Consider the following 25,824-nt stretch of genomic DNA (forward strand, 5'->3'; position numbering starts at 1 on the left):
CACGAGGAATCAAAAACAGTGGATGCCTCAGGGGAGGGAATCTGTGAGGCTGGGAAAAAAGAGACTGACTTTTCACTGAAAACATTGTAAGCCTTCAATATTTTTTGAATTTGGTGTGCATGTAGTGTATTAATAACAACATAGGAAGTGAAAACAGAATGTGACAGAAAGCAGAACCTGTGCTAGGCACCCACACACACACAGTGCGTCCTTTGGCAGGTGTCACTGCTCCTCTTTGCAGGTGTTGAAATGGAACCAGCTCAGAGAGGTTCAGGAAACCACCTAGCATCACTCAGCAAAGGAGTGGTGGCGCTAGGGCTAGGACCCAAGTCTGCAGTCACGCTTCAGGCAATACCCTCCGGCAGAGCCAGCTGCCCAGGGCCAGTTGCCGCTGTGCCAGCCCCAGGACTGTGAACTCTATGTCTGGGAAATGGGACAACTCTAGAAACTCAGCTCTGGACACAGAGTCTGGGAGAAGGATCCTGCCCCAATGGAGAGGCCAGCGATCAGGGAGTTCTGGGGAGGCCAAGGCTAACCCTGCCCGGAGCCAGCTGTGTGACCTCCAGCAAGTAATTCTCCCTCTGTGAACCTAAGCGCCTCATCCAGGTTCCCATTCCAAGGATGTAAAAGTCTTAGTAAATGAGGTGACAACTGAGAAAGCTCCTCCTCCCAAGAAGGTTCTCAAAAATAATCCAAGTCTTTCAGACTGGCCCCCACACCTCTGGATTCCCAAACCTCTGAGCTGCCCTGCCTCACCTTCTGGGTCTGTGTCACTCTAACACAAACACTCCTGCTGTTTGCTAAATTCATCCGATTGTCTGTCACTTGAACTTACACCTTTGTAGGCCCTCCTACGCGTCAGCCTAGGGTGGCCAGGGCTGCCTCCTCGCACGACCCCTCCCGCGCATCCCCGCACCTGCCCACACCTCTGAGGGCCTTGGTATAGGCACTCGGACCATGCCCGCCGCCCACACCCAGCCGTGGCTCAGGCTACTCGGCGCCTTGCTTCTCCACTAGCCTCTAGGGCAGCCCCCTTGCCCCTCAGCTCTAGCCTGCTCCCCCCGCCCACTCTGCGCAGGCCCCTCCCCACCCCTTCCACAGGCACCCAATGAGCGCCGCTTCCTGGACTGGCCCCGCCCACCAAGGGGAGTCCCAGCCGCCGATTGGCCCGCCCCGGAGCAGTGTCCCCCGCACGTGGGGCGGGGGCGGGGGTGAATGAAGTGGAAGCGATTCCTCCGCCCCCACGCTTACCTACCCAGCCCTGCGCGGCGCGTTCCCCGCGGAGCCCAGTCCAGCGCCGGCCTGTCCACCAGCCGCTGCACTGAACCCTGGTGTCCGTCTCCGCCTGGCCAGGACCCCGCGTCGCGGACCCGCGATGGCCAAGCGCAGCTCGCTGTCCATCCGCATCGTGGAAGGGAAGAACCTGCCAGCCAAGGACATGTGAGCGCGATGGGGGTGGGAACCTCAACTTTCTGAGGAGGGGCCCTGCCCATTATGCCTGACCTTTCTGGGGTCCGCACGACCTGCCCACAAGTAGAGTCACGGCCAGGGTGTGGCAGCAGTGGGAGCAATGGGGACAGTGAGATTTGCTGCGAGCTCCGGACAGGGGTTGACAGGGAAGGGCCTGGGACTGGGGAGGAGGCAGGGACTGTAAAGGGCCTTAGTGAACCCGCAGGGAGAGAACGGCAGCTCTAGAGGGGAATGGGCTTTGATAGGACAGGAGCTGGGGGCGGAGGAGGGGAGACATCAAAGGGGAGATGTCTCCATGCACTATTATGGGGGGTGTGGTTTCAGGAGGGTGGGGTGCCCTCCAGAAAGGAGGGCTCTTCCTCAGTAGTTCTGAAACCCTTAGTAGCTGAGAATGTGCACGTGAAATGCACTGGGGCCAAGGGGCTGTCCTGGGGCTTCCGTGCTGTGCATTTGGGAAGGGAGGGCAGGGAGGGCAATCATGAAGAGTGAGTGGTCAGGAAGCCAGGGCCAGTGCAGGATGGGATGTCTGGGTATAGCCGCTGTTGTGCCCTCCGCTTTACCTGAGTCATTGCCTTTAATCCTTACAACCACCCAGCAAGGTCATTCTCACCATTCCATTTTACAGATGTGGAAACCGAGGCTCAGAGATGAGAAATGCTGGCTCCAAGTGGCAGAGCAAGGTCCTGAGTCTAGGGCTCCTAACAAACACTGATATCTAGGGCTTTCCCTGGTGCCTGGCCAGATTTGAGAAAGTTTCTAGAGATCACTACCCACCCTTCTCAGTAGGTGCCAGAGCTGAGCTACTAGATCCCATCGCTGGCTCCCTCGTATGCAGCTTTAGGCAGCTCCCTGTCCCCGAAGCCTCAGTTTCCCCTGCTGTAAACGAGGTCGAAATCCCTCTCGGATAAGAGCTGTGGAAAGTACAAAGCTTGAGGGATGCTGGCTGCCTGGAGGAGGGGGCGGGGGCAGGGAAGCCCAGAGGCAGCCTAGGGTCCAAAGTCTGCTAGACTGCAGCCTCCCCACCCCTGGGGCTCCTCAGCAGGCTTTCAGATGCAGAGAGGTGGCAGACTGGGGAGTAGGGTGCAGGAGAAGGGGGCAAGGGTATCTCCCTCACATGCACAGTGGCCCCTGTGAGTTTCCCAGCATGCTCAGTGCTGTGAGCAGTTCCAGTTCAAGGCCCCCTGGGCCTGACAAGGCCAGGCTCAGCAGTTACCATGGCAATGGGTGAGGGAGGGTGCTGAGTGGGCTGTCTCAAGGTGGGTTTCGCTGCGTGGGAGGAGTTCTGGTGGGAGCTGGGAATGTGGTCTCCAGTGGAAAGTCAGATGAGCTCTGAAAAGGGTCTCAGCCTCCAGTCCCAGCCTCTAAGCAACCCCCATGCTGGCACGGGTATCTAGGTCAGCTTGGCCTCTTCTGGCTGGTGGCAGCTGGGAGGAGCAGCCCCTCCGTCTGTCGCCTCCCTCCCCATCCCCGCAGCGTTGGCCCTGGTGCCTGACTCTAGGCTCTCACAGTGAAACTGTGGACTCTGCCTACCTGGGAGTCATGGTGCCAGGTTCCCTGCCCAGCCCTGCCTCTGAACAGCCAAGGGCCTCAGCCCAGTGCCTCCATCCCCAGGGGGAAGGGCCACCAAGTTCTGTTGGTTCTGCCTACAGAATCTCTTTCCTTGCCCTGCCCTCCTACCTACTCACCTCCCTGCACTTCCTTTCCTCTGTGTTCCTAATAGTGGCTGATGTATGCGGCTCTGACCTGTCAACCATCTCTTAAATCCAGCTGTGAACCCGCCCTACTCCACCTCTCAATTTGGGCCTTCACAGCCCTGCTTTTGCACATATTTGGGTCTTGTGCCTTGAAGCACTTTCCTTTAAAAGCACTGGAAAACTCTTATTCATCCTTCAGGACCTCTTTCAAACTTCTCTCCAGGGCTTTCCCTGGTGCCCTTGGGCAGTGTTCCTTGATCCTGTTCTGCGCCCTCCAGCACTGTGGGTCAGCCGGAGTTAGGAGGAAGCCCTTGGTAGCAATTGCTTCTTCCTGGGCTGCCTGTGCCTCGTGACTGCACAGGAACCGTGATTCATTCCTCCTGGCATTCTGGGTGCCCTGAGGGACACCTGGTCCACAGTAGGGGAGATTAATAGGTACTGAGGACCTTTGCATTTAATGTTATTAATCCTAGAAGGTTTGTAGATGGGGAAACAGGCTCAGCATGTGGTACTCCTTTGGCAAGGCCACACAGCAGGCAGATAGAGAAGTCAGCCCACTCTGCTGCTGACAGACCAAGCATCCCAGCTGGACCCAGGTTGCAAGCTTGCCATGGGGCTCAGTGGGGACTGAGCCTCGAAAATGTCATGCAGAGCATCTGGCTCAGGCATGGCAGGAGTTTGGAGAGCACAGGAGGCCCTCCCTGAGTGCTGGAGGCAGAGGTGGTGGTGAGCCTGCCCTACTGTGCCTCATCAGCCCCCAGCCTGTCTCCTGAGTGGCATCCCTTCCAGCTGGGGCTTGCTTACTTCTGAGGACGGGGAGCTCACCTTCATCCATGGTGGCCCATATTGACTGAGACAGTTCTGAGGCAGGACCGTCATGACACAGCAACCACTTGCCTCCCTGCCACTTCTGCTTATGGCTTTTTAGCCCCCTTAAGGGCACAGCGCACAGCTGGGCTCCCTCCTACCAACAGCTCCTAGAGCCCCCCTGTTTCTGTCCTGCTCCCTCCCACTCATGGTCTCCCATCCTTGGGTACCTGAGTCAGCCAGACAGGCGTGGAGTCTCATGGTGACTGATGACCCACTGGCTCCCACGCCCAGTGGCCCTGGGGACAGGCCCGGGGCTATTTCAGGATTTGCCCTCATCCTTCCCCTTCCACAGCCTGGAAACTGCCAAGGCCCTAAATATAGAGGCCCTGCAAGGAGCCAGGCTAGGCCAGCTGCGGCGGTGAGTGGCCTGGGGAAGGAGAAGTGGGAGAGGGGACCAACCCGAGGGTCTCATCAGGGCAGAGAACACTGAGCAGGGCACAAGTCCCAGCAGCTGACCAGGGACTGTGGTTGGGCCCAGGTCCTTAGATCCAGCCTCAGCCCACTCTTGACACTGTCCCCTCCCCACTCTAATGCAGCCACCGAGCTCATAACTGCCCAGGCACCACCAGGTCTGTCTCTGCCCGCAGGCCTTTGCCCACCCCAGTGACCCTGCCTGCAACAGGAGCCCCAAACCTTCATTTCTTATTAGAGATTCATTCATTGAGCCGAGCTGTGGCAGTGCTGAGCTTACAAGGAAAACAAGAGATTCCTTGCCCTGGGGAATCTCCTGGGGAGGCCTCAGGTGAGGAGGCAGGAGGAGGGCAGAGGAGGCATTGTGGGTTGGGGGGCAGCCTACACCGGTCTCAGCCTGTTCTGACCTTTCCCTCCTTCCTCCACGTTCCTTGTTCAAATACACGTGCAGCTCCCGGGCCCTGCCACCCAGCCCAGTTCCTGTGGTGCCCCAGGGCTTGATTCCTTGAGGCCCAGTGTCCCCTGGCTTTGGGGTGGTGGGATGCAAGCTGGGGTGGCCCGAGTGGCTCTCTGGAGGACAGGGCTCTGGAGGACAGTGATGGGGGAAAGGGATACAGGCAGAAGAGCAAGGAGTCCAGGGCGGTGCTAACGTTTACTCATCACTTCCCATGGGCTGGCCCTCTCATCACATCAGGGACCCAGGGAGCTACCCCGGGAGCTGGCATTATCAGTCCCATCGTATCAGGGTGGGGACCACATCTTGGGGGACATTTTCCGTTGTTTGTGTCCAGTGGCTTCCTCTGCCGGAGGATCCCCTTTTGAGAAGGGAAGCTGGGCTTGGAATTCCCCAACCTCCAGCATGCAAACACACTTCCTTTTTATCGACGCCAGGCCTGAAGGGCACTTCTGGAGATGTCCTCACCCCCTCTTCTTGCCCAGTAGTGGCCCTGGGCCTGGCCAGGACTGCCCTCGGCCCCAGAAATCCTCCAGCAACAGAGACAGAAGAAGCCAAGCAGTCTGGGTTGCCTTCCCCACCCCCTCTCTCCCAGGTGGCTGGGAACTTGAGGTCCACAGTTAGATTCATTCGTTCATTCATTCATTCACTCACTCATGCATCAAACACTCAGGAGACCCCTATCTTGTGCAAGCCCTGTCAACACAGAAGTGGTCCCCGCCCTCGGCGCTCATGGTCAGACAGGGAGGCAGCTGACAGTACCTCACTAGCAGTGCTGGGATGGAGGGCCAGGCAGCGGGGTGGCCGGGAGGAGCCCTGCCTCTGAGATAGGGGAGAGCACTTACAGAGGGGGCTGAGGAGGGATCTTGGAAAGAGTGGGAGGGCGGTCCAGGCAGGAGGAGCAGCAGGAACCAAGGCTCAGAGGAGAGGGTGAGGGCTGACTTGGGTGTTGGGGGCAGAGGTATCCCGAACTGGTGTGAGGCTTTTATGACTGTAGTTTCTGGCCTCCCTGGGACGGGGCGGGGGTAGGACAGGGTGGGAGCAGGCAGGAAGGAGAAGCGTCCTTGGCTAAGCTGGAGAAGCGGTGAGCAGTTGGGCAGGAGAGCCTTGGTGCCCCGTCCCAGACCAAGGGTGGAGGCCCATGTTTCGACCTGAGGAGTATTTGGGCCCCAGCCTAGGACCTGGTGCCTCAGCCCTGACTGTCTTTCTCCTGGGGTCATTGGGAGCCCCTGGCAGAGGGAGGAGGGGTGCCCACAGCTGGCCGCCCCGTCAGTCCCTCCCTGCCCCTCCCTCCTCAGCACCGGCAGCAGCGACCCCTACTGCATCGTGAAGGTGGACAACGAGCCCATCATCAGGTACCGCCCCCGCCCGGCCCAGCTGCCGGCCCCTCCTCCCGGCCCATTCCAGCTCACACACCTGTGCGGGGGGTGGGGTGGGGGTGTGTGTGAAATCTGTGCGGAAATGGCGAGGGCTTGGAGCGTCTGATTCCCTGGGACCCCATCAGGCCCTGACAACCTGCTAGAAGGTATGAAAGACTAACAGTCTTGCTAATTACTGACCTTAAGGCCCAGCGAGGGATTATCTACTTGGGCTGGGCACTCAGCCAAGGGCCTCTCACCGACTCTGTTCCTCTTTACAACCTTTACAGGCCATAAAAGGGACAGATGACAATGATGATTAGTAACAACAGCTGTCACTTAGGGAGCACGTCTCTGCCAGGCCCTGTGCTAAACCTTTTCCAGCCTGTTTAATACTTAAAGTGAGCTCCGTACACTCATCAAATCCCATTTACAGATGAGGAAACTGAGGCTCAGGGAGACTAAGTAACTTGCCCAGAAGGGCCACTCCTCCTGGGTGTCCCTTTCTCCACGGACTCCACAATCCTGGACAGAATCTTTGCTGTCTGGGCCCTCTCTCACCCAGGCCTTTCCCTCAGAGTTCTTGGCCAGAGCCTCTCTGCTTTTCTATCCCCACTGAGTGCCCACTGCTGACCGTGAACCGAGGCTGCCAGACTCACAGTTCTTCCCACCTGCTTTAAGGCCCCAAGCCTTTTTCCAGATTCTGTCCTAAGCATGGATACCGCAGGGGAAGAGTTGCTGGATGTTTCTAATTGTCTCAATGACAGACAGGGAAACCAGGCCCCAGAGTTCAAGGCCCTGTCTGAGAAGTGGTCGGGTGAAGGTGATCCCCTGAGCCTTCATCCGGGTCCTTGTGGATTTCGGCTCCTCACAACCCACATACCCTGCTGAGCCCCATGAGTTGAAGGCTCTGCCCTGGGGGGTTGGCCAGAGCTAGGTGCAGCTCTGCCCAGACAAGACCTCTGCCCTGGACCTTGGCTCCCAGGCCCCCCAGGAGGACTGTCCAGCTCCAGAGTCAACTTGGCCATCCCCCTGCCTCCACCCTCAGCGAGTCTGTTCAGCATCAGGAGCTGAGGGGAGGCTGGGAGGCTGAGTGATCCTGGCTCTGCTGCTGTCCTGCTGTGTGACCTGAGCCCAGCCACTACCAACTCTGGTCTGTTTCCTCAAATGGAAACTGGCCTGATTGATGCAGCCTGTGCCCCACCCGGGACAGAGAGGACAGTCAGGAGGGAATGATTGGCAGTGGATGGTGGGATCTAGGACAAGGAGAATCATCACAGAGCAGAGCAGTTGTTCCCGGGAATGGAGGGGGAGGTGAGGAAGGGTGGCCTCACAGCATGCAGCCTTCCTTGTCCCAGCCTGGGGCCTGCGGGTGGCCCCAGGCAGGTGCTGAGTGTCCCCTCCTGTAGGACAGCCACAGTGTGGAAGACCCTGTGCCCCTTCTGGGGCGAGGAGTACCAGGTGCATCTCCCGCCCACCTTCCATTCTGTGGCCTTCTACGTCATGGATGAGGATGCCCTCAGGTGGGTGGGCCCCCAACCTTTAGCTGGGGCCCGGACCCTGCCATCTGTCCCTCTCTGGCCCATTTCACTGCTGGAACTGATGGTCACTTTGCATCCTTTTTACAGCCTGGAAGGAGGGGGTGCCTGGGAGGGTCTGGAAGGTGCAGAGTTTGGATGTGTGGTGTGTGTGTGTGTGTGTGTGTGTATGCACTGTGCCTCCACCATGTCATGCATGTGCATGTGCACTGGGCTGCGTGTGCCCGGGGATGTGAGCTAGGAAATGGACACCTGGAGGGAAGAGCTTGGCATGTGTGTGGGCACATGGGTCAGTCTGTGTGCAGGAATGTGTCCCAGGCCCAGATTCCAGAATCCAGGTCTACTGAAGGGACAAGGGTTCTATCCCATATGACTGGAGTGTTAGCTTCCATGCTCTCCACAGGGGCCTCCCTGAACAGGGTGGGTGGGGGTCCTGGGCTCCACACAGAGCCCTGCCCAGCTCCAGCTCCTTCTCTACCCTCCAGCCGGGACGACGTGATCGGGAAGGTCTGCCTCACCAGGGACACCCTGGCCACTCACCCTAAGGGTAAGATCCCCAGGAGGGAGCCCGCTCCTGCTTCTCCCACCCCGGCCCCCACACTGTCTGCCCACCCCCACTCAGAGACCTTTCCTCTGGGCTCCTTCAGGCCCCCATGCTCAGGAAAAGCCATTTCTGCCCACCCTGGAAGGACCTGGGCCCTCTCCATCTCCGGCACCCTGGCCTCTGTGCCCTATTCTACCCCCGGGTGGGGACTGCATACCCCCGGGGTAAAGGGGGCTTCTAGGGATGGGGTCTGAGGCCTCTGCAGCAGAAGAAGGGGCCTCTTTATGCTCTGTTGCTGAGGTATAGGGACCCTTTCTCCCAAGGTGGCTGGCTCTGTAGCCCCTGGGGTCCCCTCAGCGTGAGTCCCAGTGTCTTAAGCCTGAGAGGTCAGCCATGAGCCAGGCAAGGCTGGCAAGCCCCTTGGATGACTCTGGGGATGCTGACACAGTTTGGAAGGGTCAGCCCCACTCCAGCCTCGCTCTGTGACCTGGGGCAGGTGCTGCCTCCTCTAGGCTGAGTCCTCATCTACCAGAGCAGACCAGGAGCTCTTAGGTGCTGCAGGCTCTGCAGGCCTGGGCCCCTTTGAGTCTCAAGGGGCGTCCCCAGCACACACCTGCTCCTGTCTGTGAGTCTGGGGCAAGCCTGGGGGAGGGCCGGGGACTTTGCTGACTTCCGGAGCCTTTTGGCCTCTGCCAAGCCAGTGGCCTCTCCTGCCCGTGGCCCAACCAGCCCCTCAGGATCCAGTGGCCCCAGTGATGCCATTCCCTTGTCACTTCCCTGTTTGGGCTGAGGCCCTCCCCTCAGCAGCCCTGGATGAGAGCCACTCTCCCCTTGTTTTAAGATGGGGAAACTGATGCAGAGAGGGCGGTCCCAGGATGGGTCAGGGTCAAGGCCACCAAATGCAGCGTGGCACAGTAGTGAGGATGCAGGGGTCCCTGGACTTGGACTTGAATCCAGACTCCTTTAACTGCTGTTGTTCAGCTTCTGAACCTCAGTTTCCCCATCCGTCCCTGGAGACAGCAGCCGCTGCCTCAGAGGAGCTTGAGCAGATTCCAGGGGGACTTTGGAGGGGCCCGTGGTGCCTGATGGGGCTGAGGGTGAAGAGCCAGGCCTCTGGCTGAGCCACAGTCCCTCAGGTTTCAGTGGGTGGGCCCACCTGATGGAGGTCGACCCTGACGAGGAGGTGCAGGGCGAGATCCACCTGCGGCTGGAGGTGGTGCCGGGGACCCGGGCCTGCCGCCTGCGCTGCTCTGTGCTGGAGGCCAGGTGAGCTGTGGGGGCTGCAGAGCTGGGCAGTGGGCCCCATTGTGGACGTGGGGCCTCCGCTCCCCCAACTCCCCCTCCTGGCCCTGTGCTTTCTCCCAGGAAAGGGGGCTCTTGGGGGGGATTGGGGAGGCTTCTCTGCCCTGAAGATTGTTTCCCAAACAACCCCACTCGGGAAGGGATGACATTCTAAAGGTGGAACTTCAGGCGTCACAGAGCAGTGGGGGTAACGGGTGAGGGGGGCGCTGAACTCTGCCCATACAGCCCCGGTGCCAAGGCTGGGCGTCCCCCTGCTTTAACTTTAATATGAACTTGGCCTGACATGTGAGGGGGAAGTCCTCAGTGGGATGGGGGGAGGTGAAAGGAGTTGCTGAAAATCTCCAGGTGGGAGGGTGGGGTTCTCCCCAGGAGGGACAGTGACTTGGATGGGAAGATGGGCCTGTCACCTGGGACAGGGACCCCCCTCCACCCCGACCAGGGTATTTTTAGCTGCAGGCTCCACTCCCGCCTGGGCCTGAGTGTGAGTCACACACACTCCAGAAGAAGCTTCCTTTCTGGCTCCAGCCCACCTCCACCGGGGCCTTGCCTGCCTCTGGGGTGGGAGTCCGGGGCGGCCCCCAGCCTCCACCTGCCACCCTTGGAGGGACACGCTGCCAGCCAGCACCTGTGCAGGAGTGTCCCCCTGGCAAGCTGGCTGGCCTCTCTGGCAGGAAGCTCTCCCTCCTGAGAATGAGGCCCGTGGCTTTATTTTCTGTCCCAGGGCTGGATATAGAAGAGGCCCAGCCAGACAGAAAAGAGCTGGACTTGGGCAGGGTCAAGGTCATGCTCCCTAGGCTCTGTCATCCTCACACGCCATCCAGTCCCTTCCCACCCATTTCCTCCTTCCTCAGCGTCACCTGGCACCAGGCTCTCTGTGACCCAAGCATACACAGGCTCACATACGCGCTAACATGTTCACACATGCACTCACACTGCCCAGGCTGTCGGGGACACAACGGCTGGGCCAGCCTGGGCGGGTGAGGGCAGCGGTCGGTCAGATGTCGCTTTGGGTGTGAGAGGACTCGTGCCCCACTCTCCTCAGCTCAGACCCCCATAAGGAGCTGCCTTTGTGGCAGAGGCCGAGAGAACATTTTCTCCTCGTCTCTCTGGGCAGATTGTCAACGCCAAGCTCAGGAATTCTATTAGGCAGTTCTGAGGAGGAAAGAAAAGCAGGCGCGAGAGGCTTAAGATGTAAAAGATGACAAAGAGCAGAAAATCACATTTACAGGGAATGAAGAGGGGTGGGCTTCATGGCTCTTCCACAAAGGGTTCTAAGCCTGGGGCGCACGAGCAGCCTTGGGCTTCGTAAAGGCCCATCTGTGGGGAGAGGGTAGCGTGACGGGCCGGGCTGCTCTCCAAGCCACCCCCCCAAGTAGGGGGAGGTTGCGGGGACAGGCCTGCTAGAAGCCCATTATTTCACTTAAAGGGATTATCTTCTCCATTTTACTGATGAGGACACTGAGGCTCAGAGGGGTGGCCCTTGTCCTCGGCACAGAGGGCGGTGGCGGGCGGGGCACCCCTGGCCCGGGCTATCTCACAACTGCATTTGCCTCGCCTCACCCATCCGCCAGAGGAGGCACTGCAGCTGGTCTGCAGCTCGTCTGCAGCTGCGGAGTCAGGAGCCTTTGAGGATCCTTAGCCTGGTGTGGGGGCCACATGGGGGCCCGCCAGATACATGCAGTGGGAATCGGGGTCCAGAAAAGGGTGAGGCACTCTTGTCACCCAGCTTGGCAGCGCCAGGAGGTGCTCAGGCCTTTCCAGCCTGGTGTGGTTGCCCCACAGCGGTGGGGTGAGCGCTTGGGGAGGCTTGGTGACAAGTGGATGCTCTGCTCCCGCCCAGGGACCTAGCCCCCAAGGACCGGAATGGTGCCTCTGACCCCTTTGTCCGCGTGCGCTACAACGGCCGGATGCAGGAGACCTCGGTGAGGAGGCTGGTGGGCTGGGAGGGGGCAGGAGTTTCTTTCACCATCACCTGGGTGGTCAGGTGGGGACTGCAGTCTTACAGAGGAGGCTCAGAAAAGTGGGGTGACCTCTCCGAGGGTGCACAGTGGGTCCCAGCCCTTTTGGTACCAATTCCTGTGGCCTCAGCCACCTGTCACTCCTGGCTGGGCCAGGCCAAAGACAGCTCTCCTGGGGTTAATCTGCAAAGTCCATACTGCTTTTCTCACCTCTGGGAAACAGCCAGGGTGGTGGGCTCAGCCCTGGCGGGGAGAGCATTGAGACCTGGGTCCTCAGTGCAACCTGCTACCTTTCTGCTGTGTGGCCTTGAACAAGTGCCTTACTAGCTCTGGGCCTCAGCTGCCTCACTTGAGAAGTGAATAGGGGTTTGGACAGGAAGTTCTTACGTCTGCTATTTTGGGGCCTTTGCCTGGACCAAGGAGAGGAAGCTGCATCAGGGCCCCTGGGGGGCACCCAAGGGAGGTGTTTTGGTGGCTCTACCCCATGGAGTCAGCCCTACCCCCACTCACCCCTTTCTGGGCAGATCGTGAAAAAGTCATGCTACCCACGCTGGAACGAGACGTTTGAGTTTGAGCTGGAGGAGGGGGCAGCGGAGGCGCTGTGCGTGGAGGCCTGGGACTGGGATCTTGTCAGCCGCAACGACTTCCTGGGCAAAGTGAGCACCTGCCCCTTCAGGCTATACCTGCTGCCTCCCATGCTGGCCTCCCTTCCAGCCATCCCGTCCCACTAGCTGCCCTGCAGAGGGGCACCCAGGAGACCTGGGACTTCTCAGAGTCAGCTACTGGTGCCCAGGGACCCTCAGAAGGCACCTCCCTTCTCAAAAGAAGAGTCACTGGTAAGGAAGAGATGTAAGGATCCCAGCCCCAGGGTGCCCCCCACCCCTCTGTCCTGCCCCCAGGTGGTGTTCAACGTCCAGAGACTGTGGGCAGCCCAGCAGGAGGAGGGCTGGTTCCGGTTGCAGCCCGACCAGTCTAAGAGGCGGCGGGAAGAGTGAGTACCTGGGGCTGGGCTGGCAGGCCAACGGGGGTCTCTGGGCCCCTGGGAGGCTGAAAGTTAACTCCCCAGGCAGGCAGGGGTGCTGATTAGGGGTGGCTGATGCAGCCCTAGGCTTCTTTTAACCCTTGCCCACCGGCCAGCATCCTTCTCCATCTGGTAGAATCCCGCCTCTTCTGCCTTCTCATAGTCCTGGACTCAGCCCTGTCCTTGGAGCTCCAGGGCAGAACAGGTCTCTGTTTTCTACCTTCTGGTAGATTCTAGAACCAGCCTTCAGACCCTTTCCCTTTGAGGGTTTCTCTGCAGACCTCAGACCAGAGTTCAAGCCCCCAGAGCTGCGAGTCAGTGTCCCTGAGCCATAGCTCTGACTCATCCCCAGATTTTCCAGGAACAGGGTTACCAGATAAAATGCAGGATGCTTGGTAACACTGAGTTTCAGATCAACCCTGGATAATTTTTTAATATATGTCCATGCAATATTTGAGACAAACATGTTAAAAATACTCAGCTTAACTGGGTGTCTTGTATTTTAAGTTTGGTAAATCTGGCAGCCCTGTCAAGGGAGCCCTCCGGCCTCCTTGTCCACTACTTAACTGAAAGTGGAGGATCAGCCAGGACCCCACCTCAGATGGGGGCTCTGGCTCTCTGTAGAAGGCCTCAGACGCCCCCCACCCCCACCCTCAACAGGGCAGGGGCAGGGCGCACGGCTGTGTCCAGCTCCAGGCATCTCCATGAACCAGCCATGGGCAGCCTTGATGGCCACTACTGCAGGTGAGGCCGTGTGTCACTCAGTGAGCTGAGCTGTGCTGCAGGGCGGGAGCCTTGGAGACTGGTACGCGTTGGTCAGCGCCCTCCCCAGGAGGGGTCAGCACGGAGGAGCTTGGAAGTTAGGCCCAATGTAGGAAGTGGCTTCTGGTGTTAGAGCCTCCGATTCCCCTGGCAGGATGTTAGGAGGCTTGGGAATTTGCTTCCAGTGTAAAAATACACATGCAGGAGCTGCTCTTTGGGAGTTGAAAGACTCAAGGCTCAGGAGCTCAACATGTCCACTCGGGTGAAGGCTGGAGCCCCGGGGTCTAGAAGTGGCGTGGAGCCAGGCCTTGAAGACAGATGGAGTTCCCTGGCTGTGGAGGCAGGAAGGGCCTTTCGAACAGAACAGCTCGGGCAGTGCAGGAAACCAAGGTGGAGGGCACGAGCAGAGAGACAGAGGCGGACCCCAAGCTGGGGAGACGGAGGCAGTGTGGGAGGGGGCGTGGCCCCAGTGGCCTCGTTTCCTGGTGGAGAGGTCACAGGCCTCCCATTCTAGGGGCAACCTGGGCTCCTTGCAACTGGAGGTGCGGCTGCGGGATGAGACGGTGCTGCCCTCCGGCTGCTACCAGCCACTTGTGCAGCTGCTGTGCCAAGAGGTGAAGCTGGGCACCCAGGTGAGGTTCCCCCCCACCCCCTGGGGAAGGTGGGAGGGTCCAGGGACAGTAGACAGGGTCACCCTGTCCTCAGCCCACTCTGAAGAGCAAAGCTCTTGAGTTGTCAGGTCGGTAAGGAACCAGCCAGTGTCTAGGGCCCCTCCATCCCTTGGGAAAATCCCCCCTCCCCCATGGTGGACCTTCTGCAGTCCTCAGAGTGAAGGGTTTGGGTTCCCCTGTGCATCCTGCAGCCCTGCCTCTCCTTGCTGCCTCCTGCAGGGCCCAGGGCAGCTGATCCCACTCATCGAGGAGACCACAAGCACCGACTGCCGCCAGGACGTGGCCACCACCCTGCTCAAGCTCTTCCTAGGACAGGGACTGGCCAAAGACTTTCTGGACCTGCTCTTTCAGCTGGAGCTGGGACGCACCAGTGAGGCCTGGGAGGGAGTGGCCTGTCTGAGGGTGTGTTGGGTAGGGGAGCCAGGAGCCAAGGACTCCAGGGATGCTGGGAGGGGAAAAATCCGGAAGTCCTCCTGTAGGAGGTTGATGGGTCCGATTAGGACGGAGAAGGGTCAGATTAGGAGGCAAAGAGAAGAAAAGGCAGAGGTGGAGCTCTGGGTTGGGAGGTGGTGAGAAGGCTCTTTCCTGGGAGGCCAGTGTAGAGCCCCCCAGCCCCAAGGTCCTCTGTTCTCCTCCCCCAAGCCTTGTCCCTCTCCCAACCCCCTACCCACTGGAACCTCTGCTTGTAGATGAGGCCAACACCCTGTTCCGGAGCAATTCTCTGGCCTCCAAGTCCATGGAGTCTTTTCTGAAGGTGATGTTGCATGATATATTGTCTTTGTTTTATAGATGAGGAGACTGAGGTTCAGAGAGGCCAAGAGACAGAGTGGCAACTTAAACCTGAATCTTCTGTCTCCTGTCCAGGGCCCTTTTAAACCTAAGAATTTCATTCAGTCAATTATTTATTCTTTTATTCACGTAGCAGCAGTTTATTGAGCCGCCCTCTCCTTGTCCCTGGCTCTATTCCGAGTGGATACAGCAGTCAGGTGGTGCAAGGGGTGGCTGGGAGGCCAGCTGCGGTGAGGTGGCCAGCAGCTGGAGGTGGGAGAGGGACCAATGCTGCTCACGGTGGCCCCCAGGTGGCTGGGATGCGGTATCTGCATGGCGTCCTGGGCCCCATCATTGACAAGGTGTTTGAGGAGAAGTACGTGGAGCTGGACCCCAGCAAAGTGGAGGTCAAGGATGTAGGGTGAGGCCACGGGTGATCCCTGAAGGCGTGGTGGGTAGGGGAGGTTAGGCCCTTTCTGCAAGTCTGTGATTATGACTCTTTCTACCTGGGGATACCTTTCGTCTGGTCTGCCCACTTGTGCTTTGTCTCTGTGTCCTTGCCTCGGCTGACGCCTGTGCCTCCGGGAGCCCCAGTCCGAGTCGTGGATGCAAGCGCTGACCTCGACCTTTCTGCGGGTTCTCTCCCGCCCGACTCAGGTGCTCCGGGCTGCACCGCCCTCAGACCGAGGCTGAGGTGCTGGAGCAGAGCGCACAGACGCTGCGTGCCCACCTGGGGGCGCTGCTGAGCGCGCTCACTCGGTCGGTTCCCGCATGCCCCGCCGTGGTCCGCGCCACCTTCCGCCAGCTCTTCCGGCGCGTGCGCGAGCGCTTCCCCAGCGCCCAGGACGAGGTGCGCCCTCTGCTGGTGGGGCTGGGCGGAGGGGAGAAAGTGATGGGGAAAGAGGGAGCTGTGGGGTCCCAGGGCATGGTGGGAGGGGGGACGGACGGTTAGAAGCCGAGGGCCAGAAGAGAGGCAATGTCATGGGGGGAGGGAAACAGGGTTCAACGCCCAAGGCGGGGGGGGGGGCTGTGAGAGCCCAGGCCCCAGGGAGTCTGGCCCCCAACTCTCCCACACCCTTCCAGAACTTGCCCTTCATCGCCGTCACCAGCTTCCTGTGCCTGCGCTTCATCTCTCCTGCCATCATGGCGCCCAAGCTCTTCCACCTACGCGAGCGGCACGCGGACGCCCGCACCAGCCGCACCCTGCTCCTGCTGGCCAAGGTCCGGGACTGTGGACGCCGGCGGGAGATGCCCCGCTGGGTGCTGAACAAGGGTCCCTACCTGGACTGCGCTGTGTTCCCCACCGGCTCCAGGAAAGCCTCGTGGCTGGCCACGGATATTCTCACGTGGCGCTGCACTTCGATTTACAAAGCTTTCTTGGGCCAGGGTACCCAGTGGAGCAGAATCTGATATTGAATCTGTAGTGGAAGGTCAATAGGCGGGCCAAAGTAGTCTCAATTAAAAGTCCCCAGAAGGCCTCAAAGTGATCCATTCACTCCTGATCCCCAGTGTGCTGCCCCTTCCTCCATTTCTACAAGGGTAGTAGCACAGACTAGGAGGGGTTTGGGGTGGGTGGGCTGCAGTGGTCAGGCCTCTGACCCAGCAGAGAGAGCCTGGCTCTTCCTGCTGTCACACCTCCAGGCGGTCCAGAACGTGGGCAACATGGACACGCCGGCTTCCAGGGCCAAGGAGGCGTGGATGGAACCACTGCAACCCACAGTGCGCCAGGGCGTGGCCCAGCTAAAGGACTTCATCACCAAACTGGTGGACATCCAGGAGAAAGAGGGTGAGTGCTTTCCGGTGCGGCCCTGCCCCCAGCTACCCCGTCCCATGGCCCCGCCCACCTGAGTGCCTTTGCAGCTTCGCCATAGCCTGCTGTTGACGTTTGCTCCGCCCCTGGCCCCGCCCTCGCCCCAGGCTCACTTGTCCCCCTCCCTCCCTGGCCGGCAGAGCTGGACCTGCAGCGGACCCTGAGTTTGCAGGCACCGCTGGTGAAGGAGGGGCCGCTTTTCATCCACAGGACCAAGGGCAAAGGCCCCCTCATGTCCTCCTCCTTCAAGAAGCTCTACTTCTCCCTCACCACGGAGGCCCTCAGCTTTGCCAAGACACCCAGCTCCAAGGTGGGTAAGGAAGGAACAGGGCAGGTCTGGCTCCGAGGGGTTTTAACACCCTAGAGACACCTGTCCATTTCTTGGAGCCCATCCCAGAGTCCACCAGGGTCAGAGAGGAAAGCCAGGCAGGTGCACGCTTCTGGTGTCTGCCACAAGGTCACTTAAGACCAATGAGAAAGAAGCCCCACTGCCTGGCGGGCCCTGGGGTGGGCAGTGGCCGCAGTGTCCAGCCCTGGCGATGGTCAGGTGATGGGTGAGGTGGGGTTCTGAGGGGTGCTTCTGGAGATCAAGGAAGCAGAGAGGGGCTAAGAGGAGTCCTGGGTTCCAGCCCTGTATACCTAGGGGAAGTGTGTCAACCTGTCTGAGCCTTGGGGGCTTGGCCTGTAAATTGGGGATAATGGTCCCTACTTACCGGGTTGTTGAGAATTAGATGAGATGATCTCTCTAAGAGTCCAGAGCCAGGGCCTGGCGCAGAGCACATCTCAACCAATGTATTGTGAAGACACTATGTCCCCTGGGCTGGCCTCTTATGAGCACTTTCCTCCCCAAAAGGGCTGAGCTCATACTTTCTGGATAGACCTGTTGGCCCCTAGCTGGGCCAACCTGATCTCCAGTCCCCAGGGATGCCCAACCAGCCCTGTGCAGCTTGAGGTGGGGCAGAGCGGGTGAAGGGGCTCCCAGAGGTAACCCTTCAGCCCAGGCCTCCCACTGTGCATTTTCTTTCACTTCAAGCAACTGCCCGGCCCTTAGGTCACCTCGGCAAAGCCTGGCTACCTGGGCCCTCCCTCACGTTGCTCTGGGCCCCTTTCCATTCCTTGGCATTGAGCTCTGCCATCCTGTGGGCACATCCGTGCATCCCCCTGTGCACTGCTCATCTCCTTTCTGCCTCCTCTCCAGCCGACACACCCCTGCACGGGCAGCACTTCCTCTGTGATGTCCTGTCTGTCCTTTGGGAAGCCCACCGGGAGGAGGCTCAGTCATGTGTCCCCAGGGTCCCTCTCCAGGTTTCCCCAGTCCTCCTAAAAGGTGGTACTGTCTCCTCTGCTTACCTGTAAGGCCAGCAGGGGTGGTGGGTGTTATCCTGAGGGCCAGGGGGTCCAGTCATAACGATGGTGAGAGGCCCTGGTGAGTTCTGACGGGAGAGGGTTCAAGAGACAGGGAGAACAGGGGCTGGGCGCTGGCGACACAGATTCAGCTGTAACACATTTTGAAGCCGGAGTTTCTCTCTGTTGCACTGTATCTTGTCAAATTCGATGATAGCAGGGGTGGGGCAGGGGCGGGGAGTTGGGGTATGACCTTGAGAGTCTGGAACATCACAGTGAGTTGGGAAATTAGCTGCAGAGGCACAGGGCCTGGTCCACGCCAGGTGGTGCTTTCCAGCCCCGGGGAATACTGTGTTTCCAGACACTATACCAGAGCTCAGACCTCCCGGGACTGCTCAGAGCCCCCGAGGGGTTGGGCACTTGGCCACCCTCTATCTGCGCTCTGTCCCGCCTGAGGTCATTCAGAGCAGGCTCCTGGGAGCGTAGGCACTCTGGATCTCCCCCACAACCCCTGATGCTGCCAAAGGAGAGACTGAGGCCCAGAGACAGGAAGTGGAGCAATCCTGGCTGTGCCCTGAACCTCCCTTCCCCTCTCCACCCCAGAAAAGCACCCTCATCAAGCTGGCCAACATCCGGGCAGCAGAAAAGGTGGAGGATAAGAGCTTCGGCAGCTCGCATGTCATGCAGGTCATCTACACAGACGATGCGGGCCGGCCCCAGACCGCCTACCTGCAGTGCAAGGTGTGGGCCGTGTGGAAGTGGCACCTGGGAACGGGGGTGCTGTGGGAAAGCACCAGGGCAGGCTGGGTTGAGGATTCAGCGAGTCTCCCACCCCCTTGTTGGCCACATCCAGGACAGCAGGGGTGTGGGATCTGATGTGAGCACAGCGTATGTGTCTCCTGGAGTCTGGGTGCCTGGGAGGCCGTGCCCAGGTCTGTGGGGGGCCCTGCCTAGGCACGCACACATAGGCCTGGGTGGAGCCAGTGTCTGGACAGGTGTGTCCCTGTGGTTTGTACATGGTTGTTGGAAACTGTATTTCCAAGTGTCTGAGTTGGTGCCTGTGTGTTTCTGCGTGTATCCATATATAACAAGCGTGCATTTATGCAAGTGTGTGGCTCTGGCACGTGCTCTCATGTCCCTTCCCATCTGTTCATGTATTAACCCAGTCACTCATTCATTCATTCATCTAAAAAGTATTTATCGAGCACCTGGTGGGTTCCAGGCAGCAGCAGACAAAGAGACCTTGTCCTCATGGAGCCTCCATCCCAGGGAAGAAGATGGACCCATAAATAAATATGTAAAATGTCCAATGGGAGCCAGCGAAGACTGAGAGAGAAGGGACAGAGTGGGGTGCAGCAGGGAGGGGTGCTCTGGGAGGGTCTCTGGTAGGTGGCATTCGAGCAGGGACATGGGGAGGGAGCATCTGGGGGATGATATATGGAGCAGGTAGAAAGGCTGACGTTGGAGGGGGCTTGCTGTGTTCCCAGGGGTGACTGTCCTGGGCAGAGGGGTAGGAGGTCACAGACCCATCCCATGGGCCACCTCTAGGGACTCCTTGTTGGGTCAGAGTCTAGAGCCACAGGAAAGAAATGGTGACAGCAGAGTCACCACATATAGTTGACAGGTTGTGGCAGGTGTGGGGGCCAGTGGCTGCTAAAATCCAGCCCATGCTCTGCTCAGCAAGTCATGTGCCCAGGTGTGGGCTGCATTCATCTGGAGAAAGTGCAGCCTTTCCTACTGCGCCTGAAGCTACCAAGCGGGCTAGCAGGGAGGGCTTCCCGGAGGGGGTGACCTCCGATCAGCGCCCTGCCCGCCATGTACCCTGCAGTGTGTGAACGAGCTGAATCAGTGGCTGTCTGCACTGCGGAAGGTGAGCATCAACAACACCAGCCTGCTGCGCTCCTACCACCCTGGTGTCTTCCGCGGGGACAAGTGGAGCTGCTGCCACCAGAGGGACAAGACAGGTGGGATGGAGGCCTGGGCCCCATGGCACTGCCTCTGCCCCAAAAGGCCGCAGGCCCCTGGCTCAGACATGGGTCCCTGGAGCCCCACCTTGCTGGCCAGGCCTGGGAACCACCTGTGCACCTGAGGGAACGAACCTGAGCGTGGCTGGGCCCCGCAGGTGCTCTGGGCAGAAAGGGTTCCGTGGCCCTGTTGTGTGTGGGCACGTGGGTGCCTCAGAGGCCCTCAAGGAGACCTGAAAAAGAGTTAGAATACCCTATGTGATTTAGTTCAGTACTTCTCAAACTCCTTTGACGGGGAACCCCTTTCCGGCCCAGTGGATGAGCTTCTTGTACAACCGGTGTTCTGAGGGACACGCTTTAGGCACTCCTTCCCAGGAGCGCAGAAGAGGCCCCGAGTTGGCACATGCTCACGCTGGCAGACCGGTACTGCAGCTGTGAGCTGGGGGGACCCTGGGTCTTGGGCACTAGAGGGATGGCAGAGGGGACCTTCTACTAGAACGTCTGGCGATAATGGAGATGGCGTGCGTCTGTCCAGGACTGCGCATGTGCTGTCCACGAACACGTGGCTGTTGAGCACTTGTGATGTGGCTGGTGCAGCTGAGAAACTGAGCTTTACATTTATTTTAATTTCAATATAAATGTCCTCGTGTGGCTAGTGGCTCCTCTCTCAGACAGCACAGTTCTAGAATGTTCAAGATCCTCCGTTATCCCCACCTGCTTTACAAAATTCCTGCTCCCTCATCAAGGAGACTAGCCCTTGGAGCTCCCAGGCCTCCAGGCCAGGCCTTGACCCCCCGGGCTCGCACAGTAGAGGCCCTCGGAGGCTGTCCCGCCTACTCTAGCCCAGCCCTGGACTTGAGGTTGAGCGGTGGCACCTAGAGAGAAGGGTGTCCCTGGCTGGTTGGCTTGACCAGCAGCCTCTGGCTGTAATCTTGTGGTAATAACCCTCACCACTAGTGAAGTGGGGCTAATCTGGAGGGATGAGAGGCTGCCCCTCCCGGAAGTGGGAGTACCACGGGCAGGCCGTGGGCCAGACTCTAGGCTGTGTTCCAGGAAGTTGGATGTGAGCTCTCACAGTGCCTACCCACAGCTCTGCCCTCTCTCTGCCCCCAGATCTGGGCTGCGACAAGACCCGGTCCCGGGTGACCCTGCAGGAGTGGAATGACCCTCTCGACCACGACCTGGAGGCCCAGCTGATCTACCGGCACCTGCTGGGCGTGGAGGCCACACTGCGGTGAGGAGGCCCGTGCACGGGCAACGAGTCTCACACAGGAGCACCTGGGTGACCCTGGCAGAGCCAGAGCTGGGATTCGGGCTCAGGGCTCCTCTGCGGTGGCTAGTCTCTTCCCTCCTACTTAGGGCCCGCGCCTTTCTGCCTCTGGCAGCCACACCTGGGAACACCTGGATCTCTGCAGCACGAGGCTGGTTCACATCAGGATGAAAGTCCTGAGGGCTGTGGAAGCCCAGGGTCCGGCTGAGGAAGCCCAAGTTCCAGCCGTGGCCGCTTCCTGCCCCAGGCTGACCCAGCCCCCTCAGCTGCTCAGCCTTCCTGTGGTGCCCTGGGAGCACCAGGATTGCCCTCAGCCAGCTCCCTCAAGTCAGTGGTTCTCAGCCCTGGCTCCAGCTTAGAAAACACAGGACGCTTTTATAAAAACACTTTAAAAAACAGGATGCCTGGGCCCTACCCCACTGACTCAGAATCTCTGGGGTGGGGTTCAGCGTGGGGATACTTTAAAGCAGCTTATCAGATGAAGACCACCCACTCCTCTGTGAGTGGCAGTCACCAGAGGCCCCAGGGTCACTCTGTAGGCACCTCCTTTCTGATGGTGTGGCCCTGTCACTGGCTCCCTCTCCATCCCTACTCTGGCCCCCTGTTTAGAGATTGTCCTCCAGAGCACAAAGTCACCACCCTGTCTGCTCCGTTCCTGAGGCCCACGCTTCCAGAGACTTCACCCATCAGGACCTTTACTTGCTTGGCCACACCCTAGAACTTGCCCTTCCTCGTCTCCCCCTTCTCATTTTCCAGGCTCCATTTTAATTTCACTTTCCGTATAAACTCATGTAATTTCCACAACCACTGAACCACGTGAGTGGTCTCATCATCTCCCATTTAAGCCAGGAAGCGACGGAGCTGAGATTCAAGCGACGCCACCTCAGGTTCAGGTGGGACCATTGCCCGTGGTCCTAACCAGCACGGCCTGCCCTGAGAGCCTGCCCACCTCCAGAGCCTCTGGGCCGCGCCCCCTGGCATTCCAGCCCACGCCACCAGACCGTCTGCTCCACTGAGACCTCCAGCCACCGACCCAACCTCCTGTCCCCAGCCGCTTGCTGTATTTCCTGTGGCTGCTGTGACAAGTTCCATACATTTGGTGTCTTAGACAACACAGATTTATTCTTTTACAGTAAATGCTGAATAAGCAGATGAGCAGAGGGGTCAGGGACCAGATCAAACCCGCGGGGCCTTGACAGCATCTGAGGAGGAGGAGCCTGTTAGACCTTAGCAGAGGGACACATCTCTCCCCAAATAGATCAGGGAGACAAAGGGCTGAGCCAGTAGAATTCCTAAATAAGGAACTACAAGTGCGGGGTCCGCATGGCTGCCCACCCTCCCTCCGTGGACAGAGGACTGTACCTGAGGGGCCCATGGACCTTTGGTGAACCCCGGTTAGAAACTGTGCTTGAAATGTCTCTCTCCTATTCCCACAAGAGCGACACTCATTCCTTAGCCAGTTAACACTAAGGGATTTTCAGGCCCCAGGTGACTCTCTTTCCAAGGGCCCTTTGAAGCTGGAGTGACACGGTTCAAGCTTGGTTTCCAGAGTGCCTTCTGTTGACCTAGCTTTGTGTGTGTGTATGGGGATGCGGGGGGGGGGGGGCAGGGACCAGAGGAGGAGGCTGGAAGAGGAGAAGCAGGTGACCAGGGGCTGAGACCTGGGCCCATGTTTCTTCCATAGATTGAGAGAGTCTGCCCCCTGCCCCCAGGAGCCCCCCCAGCTCAGGAGGCCCACCCTGGGTCACCCAGCCTTCTGGGCAAGGACACCAGGAGCCCTCACACCTCATCCTCCCCAACAGGGAGAAGCACCAACAGCTGAGTGCAGGCCCAAAGGCAGGCGCTGTGCCAACAGGCCCTGGAGAAGGTAGGTCCCCCCCTCCCCCAGCCCCTTCAGGGATGCCATGGGTGAGGCTCCCCTTCCAGGGGCCCTCGGGACAGGCTCTGTCTGCTCTGCCTTCTTCCTACGTCTGCCTCCAGCCCTTGGGGACCCACTGGCCCAGCTGCTCCAGGTGCTGCAGGACCTCCGGGAGGCCCACAGAGCCAGCCTGGCCGGCTCCCCGCGCGCGGAGCCCAGCCGCCTCCTGGAGCTGCAGACGTGAGGCTGCCCCACATTCCCTCACCAAGCCCTTGCCAGGTGCTGGGAGACCCCCGAGCACTCTCAGCTTTTCACCTCAGTCCCTCTCGTTGGGGTGCAGGGCCTGGGTCTCTCCTGGGCTGGGGGAGCTGGGAGAGCCAGGGGCCTCGGGCCCAGAAGTCTGGAGCTGATGTGGCCTCGGCCTGCTGCTGCCCATCTACCATCTCTAGGGGACTTAGGGAGCTCCAGCTCCTCCGTGAGGCCCGGCTATTCCCCGCTATCCCCGCAGCCATTGCTGTCAACAACCCAGACTCCCCAGGGACCCTCCTCTCCTGCCCAGGGCAGACCTAGCCAGAAACCCCCCTTAGTGTGGTTCACACCCAGACAGACTGATGCTCCTTGGACCCAGAGAGGCAGGAGGGAACAGAGGGCCCAGGAGAGCAGGCCTTGACCTCGGCACCGTTGCTTCTGGCCACCATCCCACCTGCTGCCCTCGCGGCCTTGGCTACGCCCCCGGGAGAGTGTCACGGTGCTCTGTTGCCAACAATAAACCTGCTATGACCGCGGAGGCTCTGGGGTCTCGTGATGGGGGTCCGTCGGCTGCCTAAGAGTAGTGGGTAGCCAAGGACTGGGGCCGCTGGCATAGCCTCTGTGCAACCCCATTGCCCATTCTCTGCCTACCCCCACCCCGGGGGCCCCATTCCTCCCCCACATGCTGTCCCCACCACACCCCTGGGTCCCACTGGTCCATCCCCCACAGGCTTCAGAGCCTGACGTGTCTCATTAGCTGGCTCCTTGCAGCCCCCAAACAGACCCTTCCTCCAAGAGTCCTGAAGACTGCACAGTGGGGGCAGTTAAGAACCTCAAACCATGTGGCCTGGCCCTGGCAGTGTCCCTTACACCAACCCCCTTGTCCCCCATGTCCCCCTTGTCCGAAATAAGGCTTCCTCGGGTCATCACCTCCCTGCACCCATCCCGGTCCATCCCTAGGTATGCAGCAACCTTCACCATAATTAACAAGACAGGAGGAACAGGGTATTCTAGCACATTCTTAAAACTCAGCCAAGCTCAGAGCCTCGCCTGTGAATCCCATACCTGTGACAGTCACCAAGGGCTCAGGTCATGGGCAGGACCCCTGACCCAGCTGACTAGCCAGGCTCTGGGGAAGTGCCCTCTGGGCAGGCCACATGCTGGGTTTTTTGAGGGATGGCATAGAAAGGCAAAGGGGGATGAAGGTACAAGGGGCTGCCCCCTCCCATTTACTCAATGACTTTTGGGGCCATATCGACCTTTCCTCCTGGCAACAGCAATGGGAGGGGTGGTAACCCCTCCACAAGCAGCCCACCCACCTGGCCCCTTGGATGTTCGTCACCTCTCGGTCATGATACTACCTTCCTATGGGCCTCGTGAGCCTCTTCGCAGAGCTAGGCATCTCCCCTTTCTTCCTGGCCCAGAGCTCAGGTCCAGGGGTGTCTGAGCCTGCCCCCCACCATCACCAACACTGCTTCTCTGGGTACTTTCTTAGGGCCTCACACAGATCCTCATGCCTGTTAGATCTTCTTGGGTTTCCAGGACCTCATGGTCAGAATTATGGACTCCAGGATATACTGAGCCCTAAGGCAGGGAGTGAAGGGGAAAGAGGTGTGCACTTATCAGGGCTGCAGCAAGTAGATCCCTGGACTTTAACCACCCTCTCCTCCAGGGGATCCTGGTGTGGGCATGGCCATCGCAGCCAGAAGGGGAGTGACAATGGCTCTTTATTTTTTTTTTTTAATTTTGAGGGGGAGGTAATTAGGGTTATGTATTTATTTTAATGGAGGTACGGGGGATTGAACACAAAACCTCATGCATACTGAGCACGCACTCTACCACTGAGCTACCCTCCCCACCCCTCTGAAGGGGAGTGAAAATGAATAAATGCCTGGCGCTGCCCCCACCTCTCCCATCAATATCACATCCCTAGGTTCTCTCAGGTTCTGAGCAGAGCTACCTACAGCTTAGGATGCCACTCTTTGGAAGTCATCTGCAAAAAGAAGATGGACAGAGGAGACTCCTGCCTGCCCTCAGCACAGGCAGGTACTGGAGGTCACCCCTCCACCTGCCCAGAGATTCTACACCACCACTGCCCCAGGATCACCAGGCCTGTTACTCACCTGGGGCCTGGGGTAAGTCCCCCAGATGTCTTAAGGGTCTGATAGGACCTTCAGGCCTGCAGCCCAGGGGGCTTGCATTCAGCACAGGACAGGCACCCTGGGGAGCCCTGAGTGGACCCAGCTCACAAAGCATGTGCATCTTTCATCCTCCAGGCTGATCCCATAGGAAGTCTGTGCAATTTCCCACCAATCTCCTCGAGAAATTCCTGTCAAAGTATAATTTTCAAATGCGTTTTAAAAATTACTCATATAAACAGAACAAACATGTATCCAAGATTTATTACACTTCAAGGAGGAAACAGTTTGGCAGAGCCGGTTCGTAGACTATTTTGAGAAGCTGAGTAATGTTAGAATAAGATTGTGATTCTAGACGCAAAACTGGTTG

General features: G+C 59.1%; 1 protein-coding gene across 5 annotated transcripts; it reads left to right on the forward strand.

Moving 5' to 3' along the window:
* Positions 1-1,222: 1,222 nt before the first annotated feature.
* Positions 1,223-23,852, forward strand: RASA4B (RAS p21 protein activator 4B). 5 transcript variants are annotated; one of them, XM_072943140.1, is made up of 22 exons: positions 1,232-1,440; positions 6,198-6,254; positions 7,667-7,780; positions 8,281-8,342; positions 9,476-9,605; positions 11,482-11,563; positions 12,124-12,255; positions 12,499-12,590; positions 13,281-13,364; positions 13,897-14,014; positions 14,273-14,423; positions 14,743-14,807; positions 15,133-15,242; positions 15,479-15,671; positions 15,905-16,042; positions 16,463-16,607; positions 16,772-16,941; positions 18,579-18,716; positions 19,804-19,939; positions 21,053-21,173; positions 23,012-23,076; positions 23,190-23,462. In XM_072943140.1, the coding sequence occupies exons 1-22, from the start codon at positions 1,376-1,378 to the stop codon at positions 23,309-23,311; spliced, it is 2,490 nt and encodes an 829-aa protein (XP_072799241.1). In that variant the 5' UTR covers positions 1,232-1,375; the 3' UTR covers positions 23,312-23,462. The 5 variants fall into 5 exon arrangements, with proteins under 5 accessions (XP_072799242.1, XP_072799239.1, XP_072799241.1 ...); XM_072943138.1 differs by having other exon boundaries at positions 1,231-1,440; positions 23,012-23,852; XM_031687302.2 differs by lacking the exon at positions 13,281-13,364 and having other exon boundaries at positions 1,233-1,440.
* Positions 23,853-25,824: the final 1,972 nt, after the last annotated feature.

This window comes from Vicugna pacos, chromosome 18, assembly GCF_048564905.1.
Source record: "Vicugna pacos chromosome 18, VicPac4, whole genome shotgun sequence".
In the NCBI taxonomy this organism is placed as follows: domain Eukaryota; kingdom Metazoa; phylum Chordata; class Mammalia; order Artiodactyla; family Camelidae; genus Vicugna; species Vicugna pacos.